Source organism: Myotis myotis, unplaced genomic scaffold, assembly GCF_014108235.1.
Source record: "Myotis myotis isolate mMyoMyo1 unplaced genomic scaffold, mMyoMyo1.p scaffold_m19_p_2, whole genome shotgun sequence".
Classification (NCBI taxonomy): Eukaryota; Metazoa; Chordata; class Mammalia; order Chiroptera; family Vespertilionidae; genus Myotis; species Myotis myotis.
The window spans coordinates 158,944,554-158,957,815 of NW_023416324.1; the positions used below are offsets into that span (position 1 = coordinate 158,944,554).

A 13,262-nucleotide genomic window follows, 5' to 3' on the forward strand; every position below is an offset into this window, starting at 1 on the left:
TCAACACTAAAAACAGTGTTGCTTTCAGTCTGTATTTTGGGGGGCAGTCGGGGATTTTGTAGTCCCCCCCACCCCACCCCCAACCTCCCACACCCATCATAGAAGACCAGGAATTTTTTTGTGTGTGTGTGTGTCCTGGGGGAGTTTTGTCTGGGATGCAGGAATTTTGGTGCTAAATCCTGTCAGGCAAATCAGGACAGTTGGCCACTCTTTTCCACTTGTAGTGGCCAGATGTATCCCCTTCATCTAGCCAGTATACCCATCCCCTACCTGCTGTGAGTGCTGGCTGATAACGCTCAGTTGCACCCTTCTCTGAAGAACTGCAGGCCTAACAGGGCCAGCTTGCTAGAAGGTTCCCACCCCCACCCACAAGGACAGATCTAGGCCAATAACTGACATCAGAGTTCAAAAGGCCAATAACTGACATCAGAGTTCAAAAGGCCAACCCTTGATACAGTGTGGGATTTACTCTAACAGTTATAATTTGTGCTCTAGATCTTCCTCCTGGAATAAGACTAAAGCTAGTCATCAGCTCAGACCACACTTTTGCTAATTCCCCCCTGCCCTGTACTGTAGTCTCTCCTGATCCCATATTCATGAAAACACTCCCCCAATAAGTCACTTGAACAAGAATCCCCATCTCAGGCTCTGCTTCTAGGGAACCCAACCTAGGTCATGATCCAAATGTATTGTTTTCCATTTCCTTAGCCAGTTGGCCAAGACCACTTATTGAGATTAGTCCATTGTTTTCCCAGTGATCTGCAATTTTACCTCTGTCAGTCATATAAAAACACACACTCAGGGCTCTATATTGAGAAAAGTATGCATATATTCATATCATACTCAGAAAATAAAAAGAGCTAGTGAGCAAAAATGCAAGCATCAAGTAGCAGTTTTGACTTGAACATGGAAACTTGAGTAAGAAATCAATTATATTCTTTATCTCACAAATTCTGACTTTTAAAAGGCATTTAGCTTCTAATTAAAAAGACTTGCTGGATATTTTTTTAAAAAGATTTTTAAATTGATTTTTAAAGAGAGACAGAGAGAGAAACATTGACATGAGAGTAGAACATTGATTGGTTGCTTCCTGTACACCTGCAGGGATCAAGACTCAACCTGGGCAAGTGCCCTGACAGGGAATTGAACCAGCAACCTTTCCATGCATGGGAGGCCAACTGACTGAGCCACATCAGCCAGGGCTGGAAAATTTTAAATGTACCATAAAAATATTGACACCATAAAGCCTGAAATGTGAAAAGGTGGATTATACATATTGTAGAATATATATTTATATGACTTATATAGTGTATGTAATATAATAAACTTGAGAGATATATGTATTTTGAATACACTGGTATATATTCATACATTTGTATGTATTTTATATATATTCAATACATATATAGAGATACATATACAGGGTGAGGCAAAAGTAGGTTTACAGTTCATATGGAAAATAATACAATCCTATATAATAAAAGCCTAATATGCAAATTGTCCCCTCGACCAGGAGTTTGACCAGGAGTTCGACTGCTTGCTATGACGTGCGCTGATCACCAAGGAGTGGCATGGAACATGGCAGGGTGTCAGTGATGCGGCACTGGCAGCGGGCAGCAGTGGAGGCGCTTCCGGCCCTGATGGGCCCCGATGAGAGCGGGACCACAGCGGGATGGAGCAAGGGAGTGGGTGACGCCAGGCCAAGGCAGGTGTGAGTGGGGGCCCCATCGCCCCACCAATCACCCTGCAGACAGCGCTGATTGGGGCTGGGCCCCAGACTGGGACGGGGAACTGGGGGTGGGTGGTGGCGACCAACCTCCCATGGCGCCCAGGTGGGGGGCTGTGACCTCTCGGTGGCTACCTGGGGGCAGGGGTGACAGGGACGGAGGTGCAGTGAGAATGCAGGGTGTCCATCAAGCTCACTTTCATTCCCCCTGCTACCCTCCCCCAGGACGCCAAGGCTCATTCGCTTGGGAAGTCTCTGCATTCAGGTGCCAGGCGCCCGTGAGGAGCCCGTCCTGCAGTCCTGCACCCTGCGTGGCCTCTTCCGGGTGAGCCAGGCCACAGCTGCCAGGACCACAGGGGTTGGTCGGGCTCCCCATGGGTTCACTCAGGAGCCGGTCTGCGAGGCTGGCCAGGAGAGAGCATGCTGCCCGCCTGGCTTCCATGCGGCACCACTGGGTGGCCCAGAGGCCCACGCTGTGCCCTGGCCCACAGCATATGGCTCCGCTCACTGCATCTCCACATGGGGACTCGGGCACCATGACTCAGGAGGAGGGGAGCACGTGGGGGCCCTGGAGCCCAGGTGCTGCCTAGGGCCCAGAGGTCAGCTGGGGCCTGCCCTTCCACGCCAGACGCTCAGGCTTCAGTTGCTGACCAGGCCTAGGGACTGCACCCGTGCACGAATTTCGTGCACCAGGCCTCTAGTAATTAATAAATAATAATATTAGACTAAACTCTATTCTGCATACTCACAACTGTAAACCTACTTTTGCCATACCTTGTATATTTTGAGATATATATACAAGATACATGTATTCTCAAGTTTCCTTATTAACACAGGTCTGTTTGGGAGCTTCCTGTTCCATTTAGTTGGTCTGTTTATCTACCTGTGTACTAATAACACATTTAAATACTGTGGCTGTATAATAGGTCATGCTATATTGTAGGTCAAGTCACCTCCACTTTTTCTTCTTTAAAACTGGTTTGGCTCTTTTTGGACCTTTTCATTTTATATAAATTTTACAATTACTCCATCAATTTTTATGAAGAAACTCTGGAATGATTTTTAAATTATATTGTATTGATAAGATTAATTTTTGGAGAATAATCGTCTCTATTATATTGAGTCTTCCTCTGGGTGGGAATCTATAATAACGAGAGGGCACAGGCCGGGTTGAGGGACCCCCCCCCCCCCAGTGCACAAATTTTTGTGCACCGGGCCTCTAGTCTATAATAATAAAAGCATAATATGCTAATTAGACCAGACAGTCGAACGACCTTTCAGACATCCTTCCGGATGAAGCCGGCATGGCAGAGGTGGTTAGGGGCAATCAGGCAGGTGGGCAGAGGAGTTAGGAGCCATCAGACAGGCAGGCAGCATTGTTAGGGGCAATCAGGCAGGCAGGCGAGTGGTTAGCGGAGATCAGGCAGGCAGGCGGGCAGTCGAACAGTTAGGAGCCAGCGGTCCTGGATTGCGAGAAAGATGTCCAACTGCCGGTTTAGGCCTGATCCCTGGGGGGTCCCAGATTGTAAGAGGGTGCAGGTTGGGCTGAGGGACACCCCCTCTCTCTGTGCATGAATTTCAGGCACCGGACGTCTAGTATAATGTGGGGAGCCGCTATAGGGTTAAGCCTCGGACTGACCTGTTGGCAAAGTCACAAACAAGTCCCAGCTTAGAGGGCACAGTCCTCTTAGCATAATTAGGCTTGACCTTATAATGCTCCCTAGACTTTATCTGGGTAGCTAATGGGCAGTGGGAGGTGCAGCAAATGCTGCCAAAACAAGTGAAACTCACAAGAACTGTGTAACTATGGTCAAAACAAGTGAAACTCACAAGAACAGCGTAACTATGGAAACCACTACCTTGTTTACCTCTGACTATAAAATAAAGGCTCAGCTTGCCTCGGGATCTCTCTCTGTGGCCTCAGCCAGACACAGGAAGATCCACGGAGACTAAAGAGAGCTAGAGAGTTCTGAACACTGTCTCCATGTAAAACATTCTTTGCCGACTCCGTCCACACCTTTGGGAACCCCTGGCCTGCTGAGGCTGGACCCCGGCAGTATAATATATCACTTTATTTATTTAGGTCTTCTTTAATGTCTTGCAGTGACATTTTATAATTTTATTTCATGAATTTTTACAGATCTTTTGTTAAATTTATTTCGTTACCTTACTTTTTTTTTGCTGTTGCTATGGTAATGGTAAAAAGAAGTCATTACATTTACTGTTTCTCATGCATAAGAATGAAATTGACTTATGTATAACTTCTATTTAGAACTTTGGAGAATGCTTTTAGTAATTTTAATCATTTGTCTCCAGATTTTCTTGGATTTTCCATAGGCAATTATATTTCCTGTGATTAATGACGTTTTTATTTCTTTATTTTCAGTCTGTTTGTTTGTTCTTTACGGTGTTTGACAGGAGCTCTAATTCGTTACTTAATATAAGTGGTATAGGAAGCATCCATGGTCTCACTTCTAATTTTTTAGGGAATCATTTTAATGTTTTACCAGAAAATATGATGCTTGTTATAGGTTTTTGGTAGACATCATTTTATGAATTGTTTGTCAAATGATTTTCCTCTCTTTAATATACAGTTGACCCTGAACAACATGAGTTTGAACTGCATGGGTCCACTTATGTGCATACTTTTTAAAGTAAATACCTATAATGTATTCCGTCTGCAGTTGGGATTCTGCAGATGTGGAGGGCCAACTATACGCATTGATCTACACCATTGTATATAGGGGAATTGAGCATCTACGGATTTGGGTATCCATTGGGAGTCATGTTACAGTATATACGGATTTTCAACTGTGCCAGGAAGCTGGTATCCCTAACTCCGGAGTTGTTCAAGGGTCAACTATGTTTATATGGTGAGTTTAATAGATTTTCTAAAGTTAAATTATCTTTGCATTTCTGACATAAACCCAAATTGACCATGATTTATTTATTTATACAGAGCTGAATTATATTTGTTAATATTTTTGTTAGGATTTGTGCATCAATTTACATAAATGTCACTAGTAAAATCAATTTAACCTGTTGAATTTACTTGTTTATTTGTTTGGTAAATTTTCAATTACTAATTCAACTTATGCATAGTTAAAAATTCAGATTTTTTATTTTGCAGTCAATTTTGTTGTTATATTTTGCTAAGAAAATCTACATTTTTGTCTAATTTTCAGCTTATTAGCATAAAATTATTTCTAGTCTTACTTTTAGATCTCTAATATATTTTAGTTACATCCTCTTTTTATTTCTCAAATTCTTTATTTGTACCTTTTCTTATTTTTTCTTGATCAGTCTTACCAAAGATTTTTCTGTTTTTCAAATCTTTACAAAGAAATAGCTATTGGTTTTATTCTATGTTGTATTTTTTTCTATTTCCTTATTTTTTGTGTTTATTTTTCAAGTTTATTCTGATTTTCTTTTCTTACCTTAAATTGGATGCTTACTGGTTAATTGCTACTTTTATTTTTTTAACATATCAGTTACTTAATTGGGTTCTTATAAGAAATTCAGAACACCAGTTTGTGAGGATAAAGCCCATTGGTGAGAGCGAACAGAGAGCGGAGGTAGCCCTGGAGCTGAGGAACAGCTTTGATTTTTGGCAGAATTTGTGAGTCCACAGCTTTCTGGTCAACCTTGCACTGTTCTGTAATCTCATATTTCTCTTTCTCTGTGTCGAAGATCTCACCCTCCTGGTGTCTGGGCTTGCGCAGCTTCTTCTTCTTGAAGTAAGCATCAATGAGATGTTTGGGGATTTTGACACCACTGATATCAATTTTGGTGGATGTGGCGATGACAGATTTCTGGTGTGTTCTATGAAGAGGAACTCGATTGAGGGGCAGAGGTCCAGTCACAAGTAGCAAGCCACTGACCAGCTGCTTCAGGAAAACCACCCTCTTGCCTCCGTGGTGCCCAGTGAGGATGCTCAGAATGGTCCCAGGAGTGATGCTGGCCCACAATCTCCTCACATGCTCACTGAAGGGTTTCTTACCTGGCTCAGCAGCTTTCGAGGCACATCTTCAGTAGGATAATATCTAGGCATTTTGTGAGTTTAACCACTCGGGTACCACCATTCTTGTCGCCTCCAACTGGTTTTGTGACAGTAGCAAGAACTTTCTCGTTCTTTTTCTTTTCAATCCTGGATTTAGGGCCTGAATACTTCCTCTTGTACATGGCCTTTCGCGAATACATAGCCGACCGGGAGTATCTGCCAGTTCCTCTGACGAGGACAGGGTTTTGGCTGCAGTGGCGCTTCCCCTTCTTAGGGGCCTTAACCTTGCTGCCGGCATCGGCCTTCTTCTTAGCTTCAGGTTTCTTCTCCTTATGTCAGGCTTCTTCTCCTTAGTATCCGGCTTCTCAGTCTTCTTTTCACCCGCCATCTTGCAAGATGGGAAAGAGCCTACCTTAATTTTTTAATATAAGCTTTAAGGATATGAATAATTTAAGCACTATTTTAGCTTTAATGCCTCAAACTGTATAGCTTCATTAGAATTTGTTTCTATTTTCTAATTTGTTACATTTTCATGACCTATGAAGTGTTATTTTGAATTGTATAGCTAATCCCCAAACATTTATTTTTAAGCTATTATTTTTTATTGATTTCTAAGTTAATAGCACCATGGATGATGGTCAGAGAACACAGCCCAGTTGAAAAATGTCTTTAAAATTGTTGAACTTAGAATATGGTTAGTATATATAACTGTTCAGTGTTTAATTGAGAAGAATGTATATTCTCTAATTATTGGGTGGAGTGTTCTAATAAGTACATTAGCTAAAAACTGTGTTATCCAAATCTTCTATAGTATTATTATTTTTAAAACCACACTGATCTAGTTATTCAGAGAGCTATGTTAAACTTCTCATAGTGGAGTTATCAGTTTTGCCTATAATTCTGTCAGTTTTTGCTTGATATATATAGATTGGGGCTATGTTATTAATAGCATACAGAAGTCTTGTTATTATCAGAAGTCATTTTTATTCCTACTAACACTTTTATAAAAAATATATATATTAAATATGTTTATTGATTTCAGAGAGGAAGAGAGAGGGAGAAACATCAACGATAAGAGAGAATCATCGATTGGCTGTCTCCCACAGGCTCCCCACCGGGGACCGAGCCCACAACCTGGGCATGTGCCTTGACTGGAATCGAATCCGGGACCCTTCAGACCAAAGGCCAAAGCTCTATCCACTGAGCCAAACTGGCCAGAGCTAAAATATATATTTTTAATTGATTTCAGAGAGGAAGGGAGAGGGAGAGATAGAAACATCAATGTTGAGAGAGAATCATTGATTGGCTGCCTCTTGCACACCCCACACTGGGGATCAAGCCCACAACCATGCATATTCCCTGATGGTGAATTGAACCATGATCTCCTGGTTCATAGTTCAACACTCAACTGCTGAGCCATACTGGACAGGCTCCTAATAACACTTTTTAACTAAAGGTCTATTTTGTTGTTATTAATAAAGGTACACCAGCTTTCTTTTGGTATTTGGTAATTGCATTTTTCTTTTTATTTTAAATCTTTATGCATTTTAATGCTTTTTATATCTCCTCTAAACAGTATGTAGTTGGATTCCAAAAGCCAATCTATCAGTCTGTGATTTAACTAGAAATTTTAGTCCAAATTACACATAATATGGTCACTTACATATTTGGAATTACTTCTAACGTTTCATGCTGTTTATCTCACTTATTTTCCTGATTGTGTTATCTCCCTTCCTTACTTTTCTAGCTGTTTTTATGTTTATTTTTTAAAACTAGAGGCCTGGTGCATGAAATTCGTGCATAGGTGCGGTCCCTAGGCCTGGCCGGCAATTGAAGCGTGAGCATCTGGTGTGGAAGGGCAGGTCCCAGCTGACCTCTGGGCCCCTGGGCCCCTGCACGTCCCCCTCTGCCTGAGTCACTGTGCCCAAGTCCCGACATGGAGATGTGGTGAGTGTGGCCAGACGCTGTGGGCCGGGACGCAGCGTGGGCCTCTGGGCAACCCAGTGGCGCTGCATGGAAGTCAGGTGGGCAGTGAGCTCCTGTGCGAACCCACGGGGAGCCCGACTAGCCCCTGTGGTCCCGGCGGCTGTGGCCCGGCTCACCCAGAAGAGGCCACGCAGGTGTGGGGTGGGCTCCTCATGGGTGCCTGGCACCTGAGTGCAGGGGCTTCCCCAGCACACTAGTGTCCCAGGGGAGGGTAGCAGGGTGAGTGAGAATGAGTTCAGCAGACACCCCACATTCTCACTGCACCTCCATCCCCATCACCCCTGTCCTCAGGTAGCCGGCAAGAGGTCGCAGCGCCGATGCCCACTATGTTCTGCGCCACCCCCTGATAGTCAGTGCATGTCATAGCGAGCGGTCTAACTCCTGGTCTCCAGGTCCAACTCCTATCCGATGGGACAATTTGCATATTAGGCTTTTATTATATAGGACTAGTGACCCGGTGCACAAAATTCATGCACATTAAAAGGGAATTAGAGAAAATGTTTTAATATTGCTATTCGCCCTTTCTCTATAATAGAAGTGTCAGGGATGAAAGAAAATTAGCAAAATGTATATGAAAATCTTCCTCCTGTCAGAGTCTGGGGCGAGCCATGGGAACCAGAGTCAAGTCCCCGCCCATCCACTTGCACCTTGAAATTGCGTGATACCCAGACCCGGCCAGCCCCACCCCCATTGGGCTAGATCCAGACCCAGTCGGCCCCACCCCCTTCAAGCCCTGCCAGGTGGGGAGTGCGACCTCAGGTCACCTGGCCTGGCACCAGGGTGGGGGGCAAGGCCTGAAGTCTTCTGGCCCAGGCTGGGGCAAGGGACACGCCTTGAGGTCCCCATCAAGCCCTTCCAGGCGGGGGGCATGGTCTCAGGTGTCCTGGCCCGGCGCTGGGGTAGGGGGTGCGGCCTGAGTTCCCCCATCAAGCCCCGCTGGGTGGGGGGCGTGGCCTCAGGTCCCATGGCCTGGTACCAGGGCGGGGGGCGTGGTCTGAGATCCCCCGTCAAGCCCTGCTGGGTGGAGGGAGTGGCCTGAGGCCCCCCGTCAAGCTCTGCCAGGCAGGGGGCACGGCTTGAGGTCCCCCAGTCTGGCGTTGGGGCAGGGGGCACGGCCTGAGGTCCCCTGTCAAGCCCCACCAGGTGGGGGGAGCAGCCTCAGATCCCCTGCCCCGGCCCAGCGCCACGCCTGAGGTCCCTGCTGATTGCTCGTTAAGGCTCCTATGGGAACTCGGCCTTTGCTGTGAGCACAGCCATCTTGTGTTACAGTGTGACGGTCAATTTGCATATTCCCTCTTTATTAGCTAGGATTCCTTTAAAAAAAATTCTCACCTGAGAGTATGCTTTCATTGATTTTAGAGAGAGGAACAGAGTGAGAGAAAGATCAAAGTAAGAGAGAAATATTTATTGGTTACTTTCAGTACTTGCCAGGACCAGGTATGAGACCTGCAACTTGGGCATGTGCCCTGACCGAGAATTGAACCCAAAACTAAATTCCTTTTTTTGGTCTGCTATTTAGAAGTTAGATACTTTATTTCTCTTCTTATAGTGTCTGTCCTTAAATTTTAATCTGTATAAGAAACTTTAATCTCTTGAACAACACAATGATTTTAAACCCCTTTAACTGTAGTCATCCCTCCACCATTTTACATGGTTCATTTTCAATATTTTATTTCAATCTTACTTTATTTCCCAAACTGGACATTCCTGTTAGTGCTGTTTTATGAAGACAATGACTATTTACATGTATTCATATTTACCATTTCTTTGCTGATCATACCTTCTTGCGGCTTAGATTTTTGTTTTTTGCCCTCTTCTTCCTGAAGAATATCCTTTAAATTTTAACTTTCTAAATGAGAGTCTATTTTTGGTAAATTCAGTTTTTTTTTTTGATGGTCAGAGAGTGTCTTTATTCAAAAATAAAGGCAAAATAAAAGTTTAGCTAAATATAGAATTCTAGGTTAACAGTTAATTGTTCTTGGCCCCTTTGAAAATATTATACTAATGTCTTCAAGTTTCCATTATTGCTGTTTTGAAAAGTGTATTAGTTTTTTATTACTCCCATAACAAATAACCACAACTTAGTGACTTAAAAGAGCACATATTTATTGCCTCACATTCTGTCGGTCAGAAGTCAGCTACGGGCCTCACGGGACTAAAATCAAAGTGTTAGCAGGCTTCATTCCTTTCCGGAAGCCTTTGAGTCGACTTCCTTGCTCACTCAGGTACAGGCAGAATTCAATTCCATGCAGTTAAAGGACAGATACCAGTTTCCTTGTTGTCTGTCAGCTGGGGCTACCCTTCCCTGCTAGAAGCTTCTTTCTGGTACTTGCACGTAACTCCCTACATCTCAGAACCAGCACAGGGCATCAAATCCTCTCCTGCTGCTATCTCTTTGACACAGCTAGGAAAGGTTCTCTACTGTTGAAGATATATGTGATTAAATTGGGTCCATCTGAATAATCTGGCTAATCTTCTCGTCTGAAGGGTAACCTTAATCACATGTGCAAAATTCCTTTTGCCATGTAAGGTAACACATTCAGATTCAGATAACAGTGTGGATATCTTTGCAATGGGCAGGGGGAGGACATTATTCTGCCTACCACAGACATATGCTGTCAATCTAATTGTCATTCCTTTGTAGATGATTTGGCTGTTCTCTCTGGCTGCTTTTAAGATCACTTCTTTGGTGGTGTACAGTTTCACTATGTTTCTTGGTATGGATTTTCTTTTGTCCTTATCCTTGTGGATATTGCCTCTCCTCCATTCTCTTTTGAAATCCATATTAAACATATACTGGTTATTTCAAAGCTGTCCTGTCACCCTCAGCTTTGTGCCGTAGGCCAAATCCACAGGCATATGAATACCTCAGCCTCATGTTCAAACCCTATCTCTGTAAACAGTCACCCTGAGGCCATTCTTTTTTTCTTTTTATTGATTCCAGAGAGAAGAGAGGGGAAAAGAGAGATAGAAACATCAATGATGATAGAGAATCATTGCTTGGCTGCCTCCTGCATGCCTCCCACTGGGGATCAAGCCTGCAACCGGGGCATGTGCCCTTGACCAGAATTGAACTCAGGACCTTTTAGTCCACAGGCCAATGCTCTATCCATTGAACTAAGTCAGCTAGGGCCTGAGGCCATTCTTGATGCAGACTGTTGGAGAGAGAGGTGCAATCAGGCCCTATAAGTACAGGTGGAGCTGTTTAGGCAGGAAATTTGGGGGTTCCAGGTACCTATTATGTGGTTTAGGAGTGAGATATGCAGTGACCCTGTGGATCCCTCACTTTGTGGAGATGGGTACAGCTGGAAGAAGGCCAGAGTAGGGCCCTCTTGCCCATATCCAAGGGCAGTACCATGTGAGACAATAAACATGCTTCTTTTAAGAGGAAGAATGCTGGTTACAGTAAGATGAGAAGGAAATGTGTTCTTGCAAGAGGTTGAGGATGTGAGAATCAAAAGGTTTGGAAGTGTAGAGAAATATGGATTTCAGAATAGGCAAGAGTTGCATGGTGAGATTAGCTGGCCTCTACATTGCAGAACTGAAGACAAATTTGGGCAGTCACAGTGAATCCAGCCTTTATAAGAACTGCTAGAGGCCCGGTGCATGAAATTCATGTACTCAGAGGAGGGGAGGGGTGGGGGACCCTCAGCCTGGCCTGCACCCTCTTGCAGTCCAGGACTCCTCGGGGGATGTCCTACTGCCGACTTAGGTGTGGGGAGCGGGCCTAAGCCATCAGTCGGACATCCTTAGTGCTGCCACAGAGGCAGGAGAGGCTCCCGCCATTGCCACTGTGCTAGCCAGCTGTCAGCCCAGCTCAAGGCTTCTGGCTGAGTGGCACACCCCCTGTGGTAGTGCACTGACCACCAGGGGGCAGCTCCTGTGTTGAGCGTCTGCCCCCTGGTGGTCAGTGTGCATCATAGCGACTGGTCATTCTGCCATTCAGTCGATCTGTCTATTAGCCTTTTATTACAGGATTCTCTCTGCATAAATACTCTTCGACTCTGCTCCCTATCTGCTGCATCCCTTACTTACCTGACTCTTCCAAATTTTTCAGGTCTCTGCTTTTGTTTCACTTTCTTTAGGCGGCCTTCCCCCAACCCATGGTCCCTCTCCCTCTTATATTTTCCCAAAGAATCTGTAATTCCTCATTCCAATTATACTTATTAAGTTGTCCATAGCTGCCTTTCTAATTAGTCAGGCTGAAAGCTGTATGAAGACATTTGTCTTGTCTAGCATCATATCCCCAGGATTCATAAAGTGACTGAAACACATCTGGTGGTCAAAAAATATTTGGTAAATTAATAATTTGACCTAGTGGTACTTCAGTTGCATTGCTTGATATGGCTGAATTCACACAGGTTATCAGGAGAATATCAGCCTTTCGATGTCCTTCCACTTCAAATAATTTCATTTAACATGTGATTTTTCAAAGCAAAGGTGATTTATTTTGTTATCAAAAGCACTGCATAAGATTATCTGGAAAATATAAAATCATCCTGCTTTGTTACACTATCACCACTTTAGAAAATAAAATGGATTAGATATTAGAAAAGTCTTTTCATTGCATGCAAAACATTTTTGCTATTATAGTAGAGGAGGTGAAAGAACAACTTGAAGGAGAGGAATAATAGATGATGGTATACATCTATCCCAGCCCCAGGAGATAAAGACTAAGATGCTAGTAGTATGTAACTGGCCCCTTCAATAACCCAATTAGTCCATACAAACAACCCACTTAACACATTCAAATCACGCTTTGAGCCATCAATGGTCATTATTGGTTAGTTTCTACAAAGCAAGGCCATGCCAGTTGTTAAAATTCTATGGAGATTAATCAACAGGGCTACCTCTTGAGAGTTCCCTCAAAGTCGACTGTGGATACATCATTGGTTTTGATGAGTAATCCTGTGACCATACAGGATCTTGGATGCAAGTCCACAAATATCGGGGCATGGCCTGCACACTACTAAAAATAACAAAGATTTCTGGGCTGTAGATACTGTCAACCACACTGTCATGTCTATCTGTGGCTCCAGGACTCATTAGTGGGGGAATAATATTTTCCTGATGACCCTGACAGAAGGAGCCTGTGAGTACTTCAGCCTCAAACACGCAGATCAGCTTATCTGTAGTAGATGTTTTCTTGACCGGGTATGCTAGATTTCTGAGGTTCTTGATGAAGTATATGCCAGCTCCATACTGTGGGTCTGATAAAAGAAAATAAAATGTAAACGGTTATTATGATCTGCAGAAACATATTGCCCTATTTGGGTACTAATAAGTATTCGCTGTCTAGTCCTCCAAATAATCACTATTTTTTGGTCCCAAGTCCATGTGTCTGTAGCAAAGATACCCAAAGTTGTTCCCTTAAGACACATTATCACTGATATCATCTACACTAATAAAAGAGAAAAATGGTAATTGGCGTACGACGCTACCCTTTTCATTGGCTAATCAGGGCTATATGCAAATTAACTGCCAACTAAGATTGGCAGTTAACTGCCAACAAGATGGAGGTTAATTTGCATATGTAGGCACAATGCAGGG

The 13,262-nt window shown here is 43.7% G+C and overlaps 1 protein-coding gene and 1 pseudogene across 8 annotated transcripts in view; both read right to left on the minus strand.

Moving 5' to 3' along the window:
* Nucleotides 1-5,200: 5,200 nt before the first annotated feature.
* On the minus strand, nucleotides 5,201-6,129 carry LOC118676672 (annotated as a pseudogene).
* A 6,007-nt stretch (nucleotides 6,130-12,136) lies between these two features.
* PARP9 (poly(ADP-ribose) polymerase family member 9) overlaps nucleotides 12,137-13,262 on the minus strand; it is a 37,485-nt gene continuing 36,359 nt past the window's right edge. For all 8 annotated transcript variants that reach the window (XM_036348330.1, XM_036348331.1, XM_036348334.1 and 5 more), the window contains one exon: nucleotides 12,137-12,922. In XM_036348330.1, the coding sequence (XP_036204223.1) occupies nucleotides 12,546-12,922 (377 nt within the window). In that variant the 3' untranslated portion in view covers nucleotides 12,137-12,545. The remainder of the gene's footprint in view (nucleotides 12,923-13,262) is intronic.